Source organism: Xenopus laevis, chromosome 6L (assembly GCF_017654675.1).
Source record: "Xenopus laevis strain J_2021 chromosome 6L, Xenopus_laevis_v10.1, whole genome shotgun sequence".
Lineage (NCBI taxonomy): Eukaryota > Metazoa > Chordata > Amphibia > Anura > Pipidae > Xenopus > Xenopus laevis.
This window is the reverse complement of record NC_054381.1, coordinates 161,989,507-162,006,160: the sequence shown is the minus strand read 5'-3', so window position 1 is coordinate 162,006,160 and position 16,654 is coordinate 161,989,507. Positions and strand designations below refer to the sequence as shown.

At 42.5% G+C, this 16,654-nt stretch overlaps 1 protein-coding gene across 5 annotated transcripts in view; it reads right to left on the bottom strand.

Annotated features, from left to right (window-relative positions):
• Nucleotides 1-6,349: 6,349 nt before the first annotated feature.
• Nucleotides 6,350-16,654, bottom strand: part of LOC496175 (II-FBPL precursor) — a 36,282-nt gene continuing 25,977 nt past the window's right edge. For 4 of the 5 annotated variants that reach the window (XM_041567019.1, XM_041567021.1, XM_041567020.1 and 1 more), the window contains 4 exons: nt 12,921-13,194; nt 12,443-12,597; nt 10,437-10,713; nt 6,350-6,661 (listed from right to left, as the gene is read on the bottom strand). In XM_041567019.1, coding sequence (XP_041422953.1) covers nt 6,517-6,661; nt 10,437-10,713; nt 12,443-12,597; nt 12,921-13,194 — 851 coding nt within the window. In that variant the 3' untranslated portion in view covers nt 6,350-6,516. The other variant, XM_041567023.1, reaches the window with a different exon arrangement.

Sequence of the window (16,654 nt, the reverse complement as noted above, 5' to 3'; positions counted from 1 at the left end):
TTCGTACAACAGGTATGGGTTCTGTAAGGATAAATATATTTGAGTGTACCTTATATGTGACCTTCACTTCACCTTTGAGGGTCTTCCTGGGAACTTTACGTTCTCACTCCTTGGGCTTCCCCCCTCCCCATGGAATGGCTCTTATCAGCCAGGACTTACAGGAGGGCATTACAGCTCTGACCCCTCTGACCATAGTGAAAAGAGACCTGTTATGTGTCTGATTTAGATGTTGACAGAAATATTTCTCATGATACCTTAGCCTGTTTTATTAACTATTACAGGCCTGTATCATGACAAGTGGTTCAAATGAAACTTCCAACAAAGATGTAAAGAGTAAATTCAGATCCCAAGGAGGACATATCTCTTACTGTAAGTTGAAGCTTGTTAGTTGATTTAATGAAGCATCTGACCAATCTGTTTTTACCCAGATAAAACCCTCTCATTGTTCCAACAGCTGCCGCCTGAACTCTAAGAGTAGTGGGTCTAAGTCCATGTGACACCATTGGTCAAAATATTCCAATTTTGTGGAAGGTATCTGAAAAATGGTCAATGGATCAGAATAACCCCAAGGAAAATCTTCTTCAAATTCTAGGATAACGTTTTGAAGTCCCAGATGTCTATTACTTCTGGTGATAAAACTTGTTGAGTCAATAACTGCCATTCAGGATTCAGGCTGAGAGGGCACATCTGCTGAGATCTGGGAAATAAATGGGACCCTGATGAAGAAGAGTCCTGCTGGACCCTAAGTGTATTGACCCTTTCTCTGCCACGTGTGTTAGGCGAGAATGCATGCTCCTCTGGGCCAGTAAGGCACTATCATTATGCCCCTGGCTCTGTCCAGTCTGCGGAGAAACTCTTACTCACTGAGAGACTATTCTCCTGGCAGGACTTGTTTTCGAATCTGCGCGGAGGTTGACTGAGCCTTGATGTATACCGCTTGCAGTGCCTGCAGATGATTTTTGCCTAATTGATACATCTGCCATTTTAATGCTGCGAGTACCCCCTTGTCTGTTTATATGAGACATCTGTAATGTTGTCAGATTGGACTTTCCTTGTCGCTCCCTTCATCTGGTGAGCCATTGCTGTGAGAGCTCCCCAAATAGCCTGATGCTCCTGGTGACTGGAGGAGAGTGCTGCTTCCTTCTGTGACCAAGTACCATGCCAGGTACCCTGCTCCAGAGTTGCTTCCCACCCCTGCCTGCTGGCATTCGTGGAAAGGACCAGCCAGTGGATTAACCAGGGAGCTCCCTGGGATCTGCCCAAATGCTGAGGTTCTGTTACAGGGTTGTCCAGAGAGCTCTCTGAACTGTCCCAGACTCTCAGGATGGCTAGACTTTAATTGCAGCTCCCTTCATCTGGTGAGCCGTTGCTCTGAGGGCTTTCCAAATAGCCAGATGCTACTGGTGATTGGAGGAGTGTTGCTTCTTGCTGTGACCAAGTACCTTGCCAGGTACTCTACACCAGAGCTTCTCTCCAACCCTGCCTGCTGGCATTTGTGGAAAGGACCAGCCAGTGGATTAACCAGGGAGCTCCCTGGGATTTGTCCACATGCTGAGGTACTGTTAAAGGGTAATCCACAGTGCTCTGTGAACCATGTCAGACTGTCAAGATTGTCCTCTGGAGTGGTCTCATGTGAGCTCTGGCCCACAGAACAGCCTCTAGTAAGTTGTCATGCTCTCCAGAGCAGAAATGGCTTTACTGATCGACTTGCCTCTGCTGAGGGAGGTTCAACAGGGTTCTTCAGATTGACAATCTTCAGTGAAGGAAGACGTGTGAGACCTTGGGCTGAGTCCAGAAGAACTAACAGTTTCTGTTGCATAGGAACAAGATCTGATTTTCTTTCGTTGAAGCAGAAAGTCACGAGAAAAGGCTTTATTAGCCAATCGTCCAGATACAGAACAATCCCCAGATAAGCTACATCCACCAGAGATTTAGTGAAGATTCAAGGAGACAATGACAGGATAAAAGCAGGGCCGCAAACCGACATATTCTGGACCTATCCTTGACTGCAACTCTTAGCAGATGCTGAGGACCCCACCAGATGTGGAAATGGAGATAGGCGTCTTGCTGCAGAGAGTAGTCGCCTTGAACTTGAAAAGGGATATTGCTGATCTCACTCCATTTATCTTAACAATATCTTATCCTTTAACTATTAAGGAAGTCAGATTGATCACCATCCGAAATCCGCCTGAGCGATTGGGTCCCAAAACTAAGAGCAACTCTTCTCCCTATTCCTTTGGATGAACTGGAACTAAAATTTGGGAAGAACAACTCTCTGCTTCCTTCTGGAACCTGTTCTCTTCACAACGTCCCTGGGAAGTCTGGTACAAGAAATCAAGGATTGGGACTTGAGGCCAACACTCTTATTCTGAGTATTTGACCCAAGTAATGGCATATTTTGGGTGTTAGTATGGATGGTGATGACAGTTCTAGGCCATGCTCATGGGCGGATTTTAATGAAGGCTTGGGGAGGCTAAGCCTCCCCAAACCAGCACCCAGCACGATAAATATCATTAAAACTGGGGGATTTGAACAACTGATTCTAGCAATACCTTGCAATAGAAATCAGTAACTTTGTTTCACTTGCAGCTTCCGTAGTGTCACACAGGCTGAGAGATCAGCTGACTGATGACTGGGAGGGGAGGGGGCGGGACCTGCACAGCTCAGAGCTGATCTCTCTGGAAGAAGCGGTGTATGCAGGGCCGCTCCGGCCATGAGTTAAGGTGAGAATCTTGCCTCAGGCGGCACGGAGCGGCCAGTTACCAGGGGCGGCAAAAAGCCGCCTCTGGTAACTTTAAGAGCCCAATTTCCGTTTTTTAAAACGGAAATTCGGCTCTTCTAGCGCAGCGAGCGCAATAGTGATGCGGCCCCTCCTCCACCCGCTCCGACGCTGGTAGTTAGAAGAGCGGAGCAGGAGGAGGGGCGGCATTGGGGCTGCTGCCTCAGGCGGCAGCAGCCCCTGAAACGTGCCTGGGTGTATGCCAAATGGAAGCTCAGGTTTAGCCATGTGTAGCATCCCCAGGACTACAGTGAGTTAAAAAGATGCCAAGTAGTTATAGATATTTATTTATTCCACAAACCAGGTTGCCAGTTGCTCATATATATTTATATTTATTTATTATATCACTGAAAGATTTCATATACATTCAGAGACAGGCAATGAGAAGGGAACAATTATTTGTGTATTGTGTATAACTATTTGTAGCTCCCTTTATCCCATGGTTAGAAATATGTATTTAATCAACTTGCTGCAGTTTTACCCCTTCCTGCCCTGACTGACATGCCAAGATGTGCTTCTCACATGGAATCCTGCTGACAAAACTAAAGTACAGGGAGGAGGACAGTGGGTGAAATTGAGCAGGGAAACACTTGTGTGTGTGTGTTTTTATTTAGAGAGACTAGTCTCTGTATCTGTCTGTATCTGTTCCATTTAATCACACGACCTTTCAGTTTGGGGAAATATATTTTCTGAGGTGAAGAATTCCACTAGATTCACAAAATGTATTTCTGACATACTATGTTATTATACTTGATGTTTACTCTGCATTTAATTTGCTGTGTTTGTCAGGGATGTTATACACTATACACGACACTGTTTTATCTCTGCTCTTACTGGATTGTATAATGTATAAACGTTAGTGTACAAAACACACATATATATATAATTGTTCAAGAGGGTATTCAAGAATATTTATTGCAGCATCACTGTGCTTTTGTGGAGGCATAGTGATGTTGCAATAAATATTTGGTGAATTTAAAAAAATTGGTGTGCTGGTCCCTCTTCAACAATTATATACATTTACTTGGCCAAGCACCCGTAAAGTGGAAGTCAGAGACAGAGTGCGGGTAACTTCCGTATTAATATATAGAGAGAGAGAGAGAGAGAATTCATGCAGGGATACTGACTATAGCTTTGGTTTAAAGGATGCCTATAATCTAAAAAGTGTTTCACCAACTATAGATACATTCCAGATGGGGCACACAATAATATTTGTTTTAAAGGAGAACTAAAGTTTAACTAAAGAAGTTGGGCAGAAATGTTGTACATTATGTTTTGGGCTTGTGTACCAGCCAAAGGCAACCACAGCCCTTTAGTGGGGAAGATCTGTTTCTTTAAAAATGCCCCAGTTCCCTGTCATCTTTGTTTATTCACTGCACATGCTTTAGACCAGTGATCCCCAACCAGTAGCTCGTGAGTAACAAGTTGCTCCCCAACCCCTTGGATGTTGCTCCCAGTGGCCTCAAAGCAGGTGATTATTTGAATTCCAGGCTTGGAGAAAAGTTTTGGTTGTATAAAACCCAGGTGCACTACCAAACAGAGTCTCAATGTAGGTTGACAATCCACATAGGGGCTACTTAATGGCCAATCACAGCACTTATTTGGCACCCCAAGAACATTTTTCATGCTTGTGTTGCTCCTCATCTCCTTTTACTTCTGAATGTTGCTCACGGGTTCAAAAGGTTGGGGATCCCTGCTTTAGACTTAGGCAAAGACACACAATATACTATAAATATATATATTACAATATAAGGCTGATTAGTACGTAATTCGGATTATTGGTACATAGCAGCACAGAAACCAGCACAATTAGCATTATAATTTATTCATCAGCTTCGTAATAAAACAGGCTTACCTATTTTCTGATTTGCAAAAACTCCTAAGCTTAGCTAAACAGCAGCTCAAAGCTCACTGAGCATCTGCGTGTAAAAGACTCTCTTAACAAAATCCAAGATAGGAAGTTCCTGTGACAAGTTTGAAGTCCTGGATTATTACTGCTGTAGAGATGCTGAACCTTTAGGCTGGTTCAATAAGTTTCAGCATATAAAATATGGCATTTTTAGCCATATTAAGTGTTAGGGTTCAGTTCTCTTTTAAGAAAATACCCGTATCAAGCACTGTGGCTTGTTCACTGGGAGGGACCTCCTGGTATGGAAGGCCTCTTTGGGGCACACACATTTTCTTACTGAGTGAGGTAACTATAGTACTCTATAGGGGACTTTTCTTAAAAAAATGCTATTGTTTCCCCCATCTGCACTGAAGGCACTGTTAGTCTGCACCTTCGGTAGGTGAAACAATTTCTTGGTGATCTTTGATTAGCCTTCCCAAACTCAAAAGTCACCCTCCGCCTATGGCCATGCTGGATGGGCACCCCAACAACTCTGCCTCCAGCTTCAGGTGTGTGCTAATGTGCGCTATAGAGGGTGCGCAGGGAAACACTTGCCGGATTAGGCTGCATATGAGGCACTTGCCTGGCACCCCTAAACTCTGCGCCCTAGGCACGTGCCTCTTATGTCCACCCCCAGTCCCGGCCCTGGGTGACAACTTTCAGCTGATGAGAGGAATATGTCAGGAAGCACAAGTATAAGGAACCTGAATATTTGTTATATAAGGATAAAGTACCACATTGGACTATCTAATTGTGCAACCCATTGATAGAGCTGTGTGGATAAGCAGGTCACAGAGGATAAGCTAAACTGGTTGCCATTCAGCCACACAGCAGAAAACCCTCTCTAGCTTGTGTATAAGCAATTTGTCTGATTTAGATGCTGGCAGAAATATTTCTCATGATACCTTGACCTGTTTTATTAACTAGTACAAGCCTGTATCATGACACCAAATATATGATGTGATCCACGGGGAAACAAGCATAAAGGGAATTAAGAACTTAATGACCCTGTGAGGTGTTTAGTCTAAACCAACACCTCCATATGTTGCCTAATTAACCTTCACTCCAGAACTGCACTGAATGAGAGCGCTACTGATTTAATTAATAATCATGTCCTGGCACCTTTCGAAGTTCTCACACATACTACTGAACTATAACTCACAACTCATGTTTGAAGCCGTCTATATTACAGAGAAGCATGAAAGAAGGTTCCTTTACTGCATGTTGTTAAATTATAACTCAGAAGTTGTTCGCATTGCCACTCAAATTGTGTGAAAGATAATAATTATAATAAGATATAAGGAAGAACTCATTTGAACTCCCGAGATGTGTTGGGAACACTGTGTTGGTATTAATGACAATTACATATTAGGATGATACATATTACATGTATATTTTGCACAATAAGGGACACAATACAAGGATTCCAACTTGTAGATCAACTAGACTGTGTTGGTATTACTGTGCCCCCACAAAACACCTGTTCCATATTTAAACATTCCTTGGAGGAGGGGCTATCTCTCTTGACTTGAAGGAAATCAGTATTGTTCTGCGTGAACCCTCAATCAGAGTAATTAGCCCGCAATTAGATGAGTATTAAGATATAATAAGTATTAGTATATAGCGCCCCCCATTCTCTGTTTCAGACTTTACTGCAGAAAAGTAGGACCAGAGGTAACAAGTTTATCACATCTCAGTTTATTGATTATTTATATTGAGTGTCATGAACAGAAAACGACTAGAATATTGCACCGAACTTAAACACAATTTTACACTGAATCAATAACCCATGCCCGGCCTAATAAATGAATAAATGTCTATTCTTGAACCAACATGTGGGGCATCATATTTAGATTTTCACCCCATAAACCTCCACTTCACAGATATGGAGATATTCCGCTCTCCCGGGAATCACCACACTCACATAGCGACCCTCCATCTTGTGACAGGACAGAGTGATGGTCGTTTCAGAGACGTCGGTGATGGTGCCGCATCTGTTGAGAAAAATAGATTGTTACATGTCAGCAGGAATTAATATTTTTCTTTATTTGAATTTAAGCCCAAGATGTTTTATGTTAATGTAGGGCCCTATAGGGTTAATTGGCCCTATAGAGAGTTAATCTTTTCATTCTTTCTTTGGGTTATTGGGTAAGAGACCCTGTAGTAGAATAACCTTTAGCATTATTGGCTGAGAGGTGTAATGACACCCCCCTGCTACACTGCTATATAGTGAGTGTAGGGAGTGGCCTCTTCCTCTTTAGCAATTGGCTCAGGCTGTAAAACACTCAAAGTCTCCCCATGAGCCATTGCCCCAAAATGTATGTTCCCAAGAGAACAGGAACATTGTAAAGAGTCAGGAAGTGTTTTACACTGACAAATAATTTAAAATGATTGAAAATCTTTAATTCTTGGAAAGCCACTGTACGTGGACAAACAGTATATTATACTTTATAATAGTCTAGGGGATCAGACAAATCCTTCTCCTGTTTTTCTGTCTGTGACATCATCCAGCCCAGTTACAGGCTGGAGAGCCATCCAATTGGCTGGATGCCCCAGTGCATGCTTGGGAGAGAGGTAGTGCCTCATTTTGGAGCTATTTGTACAGGGTCTCCAACAGAGCTTAACAGGGATTGTATGCTGCAACATCCAGCCAGAACCAGTTCTTGTGAGACTGTCCAAGCTGTTGCATCTGTAGAAATACAGAGAGAGCCCATCCTGCTCCCTGCAAAGCTGCTAGAGACTCAGAAAGAAAAAAAATCTCCAGTGTGACTGCCTCTGAGAGCACGCCATTGAGTGAGCCAACCAAGGGAGGATACTGGCAAGGATACAAATATGGGGCTCCAATTTAAGAACAGGTCTTGTGCATTTACCTGCTATGTAAGAGCGGCTGCTAAGTTCCAAAGGGAGCGGTACTTTTGGGAAAGGTAGTGCTACCTGGGGTACAACAGCTCTGGGGAAGGGACATACTATTTGAACTGAACTGTGTGGTTATTAACCCTTCCAGAGGATTTGATAATAAAAATGAGTGTGTTGGAGAAACAGTCAGGTACCTAATAGTGAGTTAGGTAGGTCCCACATGCCCCCAGTGCAGGAGTGCATTGTGTAGATTGCCCAAGTTCTTTCACTACTGGTTTATATAAAGTGTATATCTGTTTCAATTGCAAACTGTGTATTTACACCTCAGGGGATTACAGTGGAAATCCCCTGAGGTGTGCTCCTCAGTGTTCCCTGGGTGGAGGGACTGCACTATAAATCCCAATTCCCAGTACTTTTCAAATGCAAAAGGGTCTCAGAGCCTCTGGATTGCCAAGGGTAAATTGCAACTTAAAGAGACAGCAACCAAAATAGGGTTATATTTGGAGACACTGCTGAGATTTCGACTTTGAAGCTGGATATATTTGATGAAAATATGTCTGCCTTTGAAACTCCACAAAGTGTTCACTAGTGGTATACTAAATTTGGACTTAATGCCCAAACGATTGCCGCTGTGGGGCCCATGGTGCCCTGAGTGAAAGAAGTAGAAGAATTTATTTACCAAATCATAGATGGGGAACAGATTTTTTTACCACCAACGGGTGGCTGCACCTTGGTGTCATTCTTCTGGGGTATTGCTGAATGTTCTTATAGAGAGCCCCAGAGAGAGAGAGAGAGATCATGACCGGGTTCCCCCTGATATTGTGTTAAAAGTGAAGGGCCATGGGCCAAGATTGTTCTGCCTGACGACACAAATGAATTCACTTCCCAGAGTGATGCCCTTACTACCCAGTATGCAGTGAAAGCACCTGAGAGTGTGACATTGTTTGTTTCTCCAGCTGAAAGGAGTCAAGTAAAGAGATGTCCATCCTGTGAAAGGGTGGTCTGCTAAGGGAGTCGGCACAGCTCTGGTGGCTGGATGGATACCCCAGAGATTGTAAGTGCGCTGGGACAACTAACTGACCAAATGACACAGCTGGACTGGCATGGTAATTTTAAGAGACAAAGTGTTTTCTGGCACAGATCCTGTACCTGCAGGTGAAGAGTCCTTTAAAAGTTGGAAAGACTCCAGTATTGTGTTTGTGAGAGATTGGACTGATCCCGAGACAACTATGAGGAGGAAGATCCTTGAGAGTCTTTGAAGTCCTGCTGTGGATGTTGTTAAATCCTATATGGTTGGTCACCCCAATGCTACTTAAGGTGATCTGATTGAAGTCCTGGAGGTGATGCTGGGCCCTGTGGAGACTGCTACAGAGATGCTCTATTGCTTCCACTCTACATCTCAGAAAGAAAAGGAAGATTTGTTTGCTTATCTTGTGTGGCTAAACAAAGGCCTGAGATTTCTAGTGAGCCGCGGTACAATTGCAGATGATGAAATGGATCCTCTGAGAATTTGCCAATTGAAAAAAGGGACCCTGGATAGTGACCCTGTTGCTGTGAAAATTAGAGCGCACTACCAGGATAAGCTACCCCCTGGGTATGTTGCTCTGATGGAGAGAGTTCGGTGAGAGGAGGCGGATGCCTATGTGAGGGTCAAACAGAGTTCCACTTCAGGGCATACAGAGAAATCCCCTGCTGATGCAAAACTGTTGGAAGAAAACAAGAAGCTTTGCAAAGAGTTGGAGGAGTTAAAAGTTCAACTGTCTGAGAGAGTCAAACCCCCAGCTGAGGCTAAGAAAGTTCCTAAGTGTCACTGGTGTGGCAAGCTTGGCTAAATCCAGCCAAACTGTCCAGTTCCAGAGGATTTGGAATTTGATAATAAAAAGGACTGTGTTGGAGAAAGAGTCAGGTACCTGATAGGGTTACAATAAAGGATGAATGGCAGCCTCATATGCTTCCTTGTTATTTTTGGTGTTTATTTTTGGTTATTGTAACATTAAAGGGAAGTAACAAACCACTTTAGCACCGCAGTACTTGTGAAATCACGTGTATTGACCGGTAAAAAGTCATGTAAAATCTATTTTTGAAAAGAATTTTTGCCAGCTTTTCACTTCAGAATGTTGGACTTGTTCTAATGTCTACACTGGGCTATGTCAGTTCTATTGTGGTGAAACATTTATTTTGAGTATTGTCAGACTTGAGCATTTCTGATTGAACCATTTCTTTTTCTTGCTGAAATGTCAATACAATGATGTCAAAAAGTCACCCTAGTATACAGTAGCTCTTGGGGAAACGAGGCAGCAAATAATTATGCGCCCCAAGTTTCTATCTGGTCTTTGACATGAATCTTCCTTCCATTTTAGAACCATGCCGAAGCCGACAGTTTTGGAGCCTTTGTCCTACACCACCTTGTAAAACTGTTGTATCATCTCTTTCTCTCCATCTTTATAATTGCTTGTGCTCCTAAAACATGTCACCCATACAAACTTACCTGTACCCTTTCTGGTCTCACTTCACCACCACCTGATCCAAAAGAAACTCAATCCTGCCTGCTCCATTTACTTTACATGACTCTCATTAAAAAGGCGCCTTACTCATTGTTAATCCAAATGTCATGTGTCATTGGGAAATTTTTAAATTGAGCTCCGTGAGTCAATTAATTTCTTTATTTACTGTATTATTATTTGAGTATTAATAACTACCAGTTTTAGAAAAGACTGGTCATTGTTTCAATATCTTTTTCAAATGATCCATTGGGCCTTGTGATGTTATGTTTGGGCTTATTCATGAAACAGACACCACGGTTGGCTCACACACAGTAGGAAGTCCTGGGTGCAGGTGATACACACAAGGATAAGTATAATACTGAGAGAGGATACAGACATAATAAACATATAGAAGGTGTTTAGGACTCACACAGGGTTGTTGTGAAATGGTGAGTTTCCAACACGGATCTGGGCTCCCAGCAGGCGCTCACTGCAACAGTCTCCTCTGTTCACTATGACCACTGACTCAATCATATAGGCAGTCTTTAAGTCCAGTTGCCACCAAGCAGGATTATCAGGATTAGTGTGGGCACACGGGTGCATGAAGATATTTGTCTCTTTATCACCATCAATAGCTGTTTCAGCGCTGTACTCTGGTCTATAAGTGGAGCTCTGACTGACGCTTCCCCATCTTGCCACATTCACTGCTGCAAATAAAAGTATTAGATTGTTCCTGGGAGTCAAGGGAATGATAATATTTGTGTAGAAATGGATTCAGTCTTCTCCCCAGCAAGGGACAGCCTTATGGAAGCTGAGAGAATGATACACGGCAGTAAATACAGTGCACAGTCCTACCAACTTCTCTTACTATTACTCTAATCATTTAGTGAGGCTGGAGCAGAGCTGGGGCCAATGTAAATACCAAGTGATGCGCCGGCAACAACCACCCGGGGAAATACTTCCCACTACACTTATTTGGATCAGTGCGGGACTTTTATATTAAATGTGTGGGAAATGAGGTTTTCCATCTGTGGGAATATTCCCTGTTGGATTTTGCTGGGACTGTATTGTCTGGTGATGTGACCAGGGAATTATAGTCTAAAGTTCTTGCAGGACACAGTCACATGTTGCACAAACTCAATGTTATACTGATTTTTGCCCTTGAGATAGGGTTACCACCTTTTATAAAAAATTTTACCGGCTGCTGGGGGCGGGGCCACAAATGGGCGGGGTGTGACGTCAAAAGGGGCGGGCGTGATGTCAAAAGGGAGACCCTATGCTTCCTTTATGCTGCTCTGTATGTTCTATACTCCATTGTGGATCAATGTGCTAAATGATCTCTGTGCTATTGTTCAATACATACTGTTCTTGGTTCAACTGTTAAAGAACTACTGGCGCCCATCATTGTGCTATCGCATCAGGTTACAGTTACACTACACCCTGCCTCCACCCCGCTGCGAGGGCTTACCCCTGAGAAAGAGAGCTCATCTGTGGTCTCAGCCCACCAAGGAAAGTAGCTAAACTGTCCTAGCACAAGTCAGTTTACTATAGCGCTACACCGGTAAATTTGTAATACCGGCCCCGGCCTTGGCAGGTATTTTACCGGGAGATTTTTTACTGAGATCAGTCAGTAAAGTGAGAAACATTTATTTTGCTTCCACAATATCAGAATCATAGAGAAAGCTCAACTGGCCCAGATATAAAGTCTGCGTGTAGAGAGACTGATTGCTGGGGGACAGTGAATGTTTATTACACATTTCTATTGTTATATATATATAGAATGCTGCCAATCCCACAATTCCCCTGTTACGTTACATCATTTCCTGTTTGTGATGTAAGTGATTGCTTATTGGTTCTGGGCTTCCTCCTCAACTGTGTTTCCTGTTCCTGTGAGAGTGTGTTTATAGTATGTGTGAAATATTTATCTCTCTCTCTCTTTCTATCTCTTCCTCTTGCTCTCTATTTTTCTCTGTTTTCTCTCTCTCTCTCTCCTCTCTCTCTCTCCTCTCTCTCTCTCTCTCTCTTTCTCTCCTCTCTCTTTATCTCTTTTTTCTTTCTCTCTATGTTTCTGCACTAAAGTGAATGGCGGTTCTTATACTCATCTCTTCTATATAAAAGTTTTCACAACAAAGGTTTGTGTGGAACTGCACCACTCTGTGCCGGAATCTGATACCAAGGAACTCAGGTGGGTCACTTCACCCTTGGACTTTAGAGAGTTGTACTGTATAGTTACAATGGAGGGGGCGGGGAAGGGAAAATATCTTCATGATTTCAAAAATAGCGCAGAAGTTTCTTTGGATAACACTGTGAGTTTATTTCAATAAGATGAAGTCTATATTACATAGTTATGTTTCCATGACAGTTCCCCTTGATTTGATCCAGAATATAAATACCATTAAATACCCCGACTAACCAGTAACTCCCAGCAGCCCTTACCTGTAATAGCTTTAACTTCTTGCCCATAAACCTCCACTTCACAGAGCTGGAGATTTTCTGCCCTCCCGGGAATGACCACACTCACATACTGACCCTCCATCCCATGACAGGACAGAGTGATAGTGGCCTCAGAGACGCTGTTTATGCTGCCGCATCTGACAGAAAAGACAACATTGGATTGTTTAATTGGAGTCAGAACACGGGGAGGAAGAACAGTGAACATATATTATAACATTAGCATTCAGCCTGCCTTTGGCTCTTCTTCATATTCTAGTCGGCTGTCTCACCCCCAGGCTGAGTAGTAAGGAGATACGCTGCTTGATAAATGAGTTTTATTGCTGATCATTGTACATTGTGGTGCAATTACACAACAAGCACAGAGTTGGCTCCTGTACAATGAATTCACTTGGGCACAAACATAAACTCAAAGTGTAGCCCTGCTGGTTAAAGGCAACAATGAAAAGAATATGAGACTCACATTGGGTTTTTGTTATTTGCTGAATTTCCAATATGAATCTGGGCTCCCAACAGTCTCTCAGCGCAGCAGTCTCCTCTGTTCACTATCACCACTTTGTCCACTTTGTATCTTTTCTTTAGGTCCAGCCGCCACCAAGCCGGGTTGTCATTATTGGTGTGGGAACATGAGCCCAACATCATATTTGTCACCTTATTGCCATCAATAGCGGCACCAGCGTTGTACTCGGGTCTGTAAGTTGAGCTCTGAGTGGCATCTCCCAGTCTCGCCAAATTATCTGCCAACACAATGACATCATTTATTGTATAATATACGTTATATATTGCAACACTTTCCAATAGCCAAATACAGTATGAATTACAGCACAACTTCAGGGATCAGCTGCATCAGCAAATCTAATCCCATATAAACACAATTGAGGGAGGAGAGACGTAAATTATGGAGAAGTTAAATCAAAATTTGACAAAGATTAGTATAAATGTTAACATGGATGATCCACATATATCCACATTACCTTCTCCCCAGTCTCCTGATATCTGTAACCTACAAATAATCGCTGTCAGCTTCACTACTGTATATGTGTGACCGAGTGTATAAGAAATAAAGGGGCAGATTCATTAAGTATCTTGTCCCTTTCCTTGATCTCTGGGACTAATTGGTTTATTTTTGTTTAATTTTTGAGAAAAAAACCTTCCTACCTGAACAATGAGGAAGAAGGGACATATTGCCCCTGTTAGCCAGCGATCATGTCTGGGCTATGGAAGGAGGGCTGTGGAAGCCATCGTGGCAATGGCTGCAGAGTACAGCAGGAGACGCACTAGAGCTAAATCCTTAGTAAAAGAAATAGCAGGAAGTGACTTGTTCTCCGAAAGTGAAGCCGAATAAAAAGTGAATGGTGGCTCAGATCAGGTTCCAGGCCCTAGTGTTACTGGGGGGAGCTGTGGTGCAGTGGCAGAGGAACCGGATCAGAAAGATTGCAAAGTTCCGGCGGCTAAAGGACAGAAGGTACCACTAAAAAAAATCAAGTTCAGGATACCAGTAGAAAAAAAGTAAAAAAAACATGATAATGTATCTCTGGACTTGGGATTCTATAGAGACAGAGGAGGAGGAAATGGAAACAGATTTAAGTTCAAGAATTCAAGCAAAAAGGTCAGGAGTAGAAAGTAAGGTCTCTATTGCAAAGAAAAAAAATGTACTAATCAGTTGATTTTTTCACTCTTAGGGGCAGATTTACTAAGGGTCGAATATCGAGGGTTAATTAACCCTCGATATTCGACCAGGAACTAAAATCGTTCGACTTCGAATATCGAAGTCGAACGATTTAGCGCAAATCCTGCGATCGAACGATCTAAGGATTATTCGTTCGATCGAACGATTAAATCCTTCGAATCAAACGATTCGAAGGATTTTAATCCAACGATCGAAGGAATATCCTTCGATCAAAAAAACGCAGGCAAGCCTATGGGGACCTTCCCCATAGGCTAACATTGAGTTCGGTAGCTTTTAGCTGCCGAACTAGGGGGTCGAAGTTTTTCTTAAAGAGACAGTACTTCGATTATCGAATGGTCGAATAGTCGAACGATTTTTAGTTCGAATCGTTCGATTCGTAGTCGAAGTCGTAGTCGAAGGTCGAAGTAGCCCATTCGATGGTCGAAGTAGCCAAAAAAACACTTCGAAATTCGAAGTTTTTTTAATTCGAATCCTTCACTCGAGCTTTGTAAATGTGCCCCTTAACGTGTGTAGTATCAAGAGTAGGAAAACAAGGTTTATAGCTTATGAATATCTTAAAGAGACAACAGCTGATATCATGTTTCTTTAAGAAACTAGACTAACATCTTTAAATGAGATTAAAATGGCCAAAATGGGATTGGAGAGAAGGTCTTATTGGTCCTTAGCCACAGAACCAGCAGGAGGTGTGGGCATCTTGTTTAAAGGGGACAAACATGTTGTAGTTAAGAAGGAGGTGGATGTATTAATGGGAAGATGTCTATTAGATGTTTCTATAGAAGCATATTTCTTGAGACTTATTAACGTTTATGGACCTCAGGCAATCTCAGATAGGAGCTCATTGTTAAATGACATTAAGGGGCCGATTCATCAAGGGTCGAATATCGAGGGTTAATTAACCCTCGATATTCGACTAGGAACTAAAATCCTTCGACTTCGAATATCGAAGTCGAAGGATTTAGCGCAAATGCTACGATCGAACGATCGAAGGATTATTCCTTCGATCGAACGATTAAATCCTTGGAATCGAACGATTCGAAGGTTTTAAATCCAACGATCGAAGGAATATCCTTCGATCAAAAAAACTTAGGCAAGCCTATGGGGACCTTCCCCATAGACTAACATTGACTTCGGTAGCTTTTATCTGCCGAACTAGGGGGTCGAAGTTTTTTTTAAAGAGACAGTACTTCGACTATCGAATGGTCGAATAGTCGAACGATTTTTAGTTCGAATCCTTCGATTCGTAGTCGTAGTCGAAGGTCGAACTAGCCCATTCGATGGTCGAAGTAGCCCAAAAAACACTTCGAAATTCGAAGTTTTTTTACTTCGAATCCTTCACTCGAGCTTGATGAATCGGCCCCTAAGCCTTTTCTTTTTACCTTGATTCCCATTATTTTTGCAGGACAAGTTTTTTGTGAGAAAGACAGAACAGGGAAATCAAATAAGGACAAATGTTTATTTTTCAAAAGTTTAGTTGATGATGATGGTGGTCTGAAAGATGTTGCAACTTGTGATGGGAGAGAAGGTCGACACACATACAAGTGTGAAACTAGGAGCAGTAGGATTGACTTTATTTTTGTAAAAAAGGAAGATAAAACCTCAAATTATAAAGAAAGTGCTGTAGAATTTTCAGACCATTTAGGCCTTTCTGCTCACGTTGGTAGGTCAGGAATGTTAAGTCCTGGGAAAGGGTTGTGGAGGATTGATAAGGAAGTTTTAGAAGATGAGGAGATAAAAGCAGAGTTTGGAGACGTATTGAAGTTACAGATGTCGAGATTGGATTCTTTTTCGATTCTGTCATAGAATGGTGGGACTCGGCTAAGGATACTTTCCGGACCTTTTTTGTTTCTGCCTTTTTTAAAAAAGGGAGGGCAAAAGAAAAGGAGAGCCAGTCTCTGAGAAGGAAACTTGAGATCTGTGTTTCAAAAGGGGAAGAGGGGGAAAACTTGAACTCAATATTTGTTGAGGCAACATCAGTATAACCGGCTTTGGTCCATGGTTCTGGAAAGGGACTATGGAACATGTTGTTCCCCGGACCCTTGCCAGAACTGTAAGGTCACCGTTAAGAAAAAGTGGGCTGAGAGCCTTTAGAACTCACAGGATAAATTAGAAGTATCAAGGGAGGGTATCCTGGAGGTTGTAAGGGCTTTATTTTTGATCTTTACAAAGAAAAAGTTTTGGATGAGGGAAAGATTCATGCTTTCCTAAAGGCGACCCCGGTTTCGAATACTACTAATTTGGACTTTTTCCTTTTGGTGTCAGAAATAACAGAGGAGGAAGTAAGGCAGGCAATTGATAAGCAGCAGAAAAAGAAGGCTCCGGGACCAGATGGGTTTACAGTTGAATTCTACATTACTTTTAAGGAAGATCTGGTCCCAGTGTTAACTCAATTGATTAATGCCTGCCTGTTAGAAAAACATCTCCCACATTCTATGCAGTCCTCATCTTTGGTTTTGATATTAAAAGGAAAGGATTCAAGGCACATTGAGAACTGGAGCCCAATTGCCCTT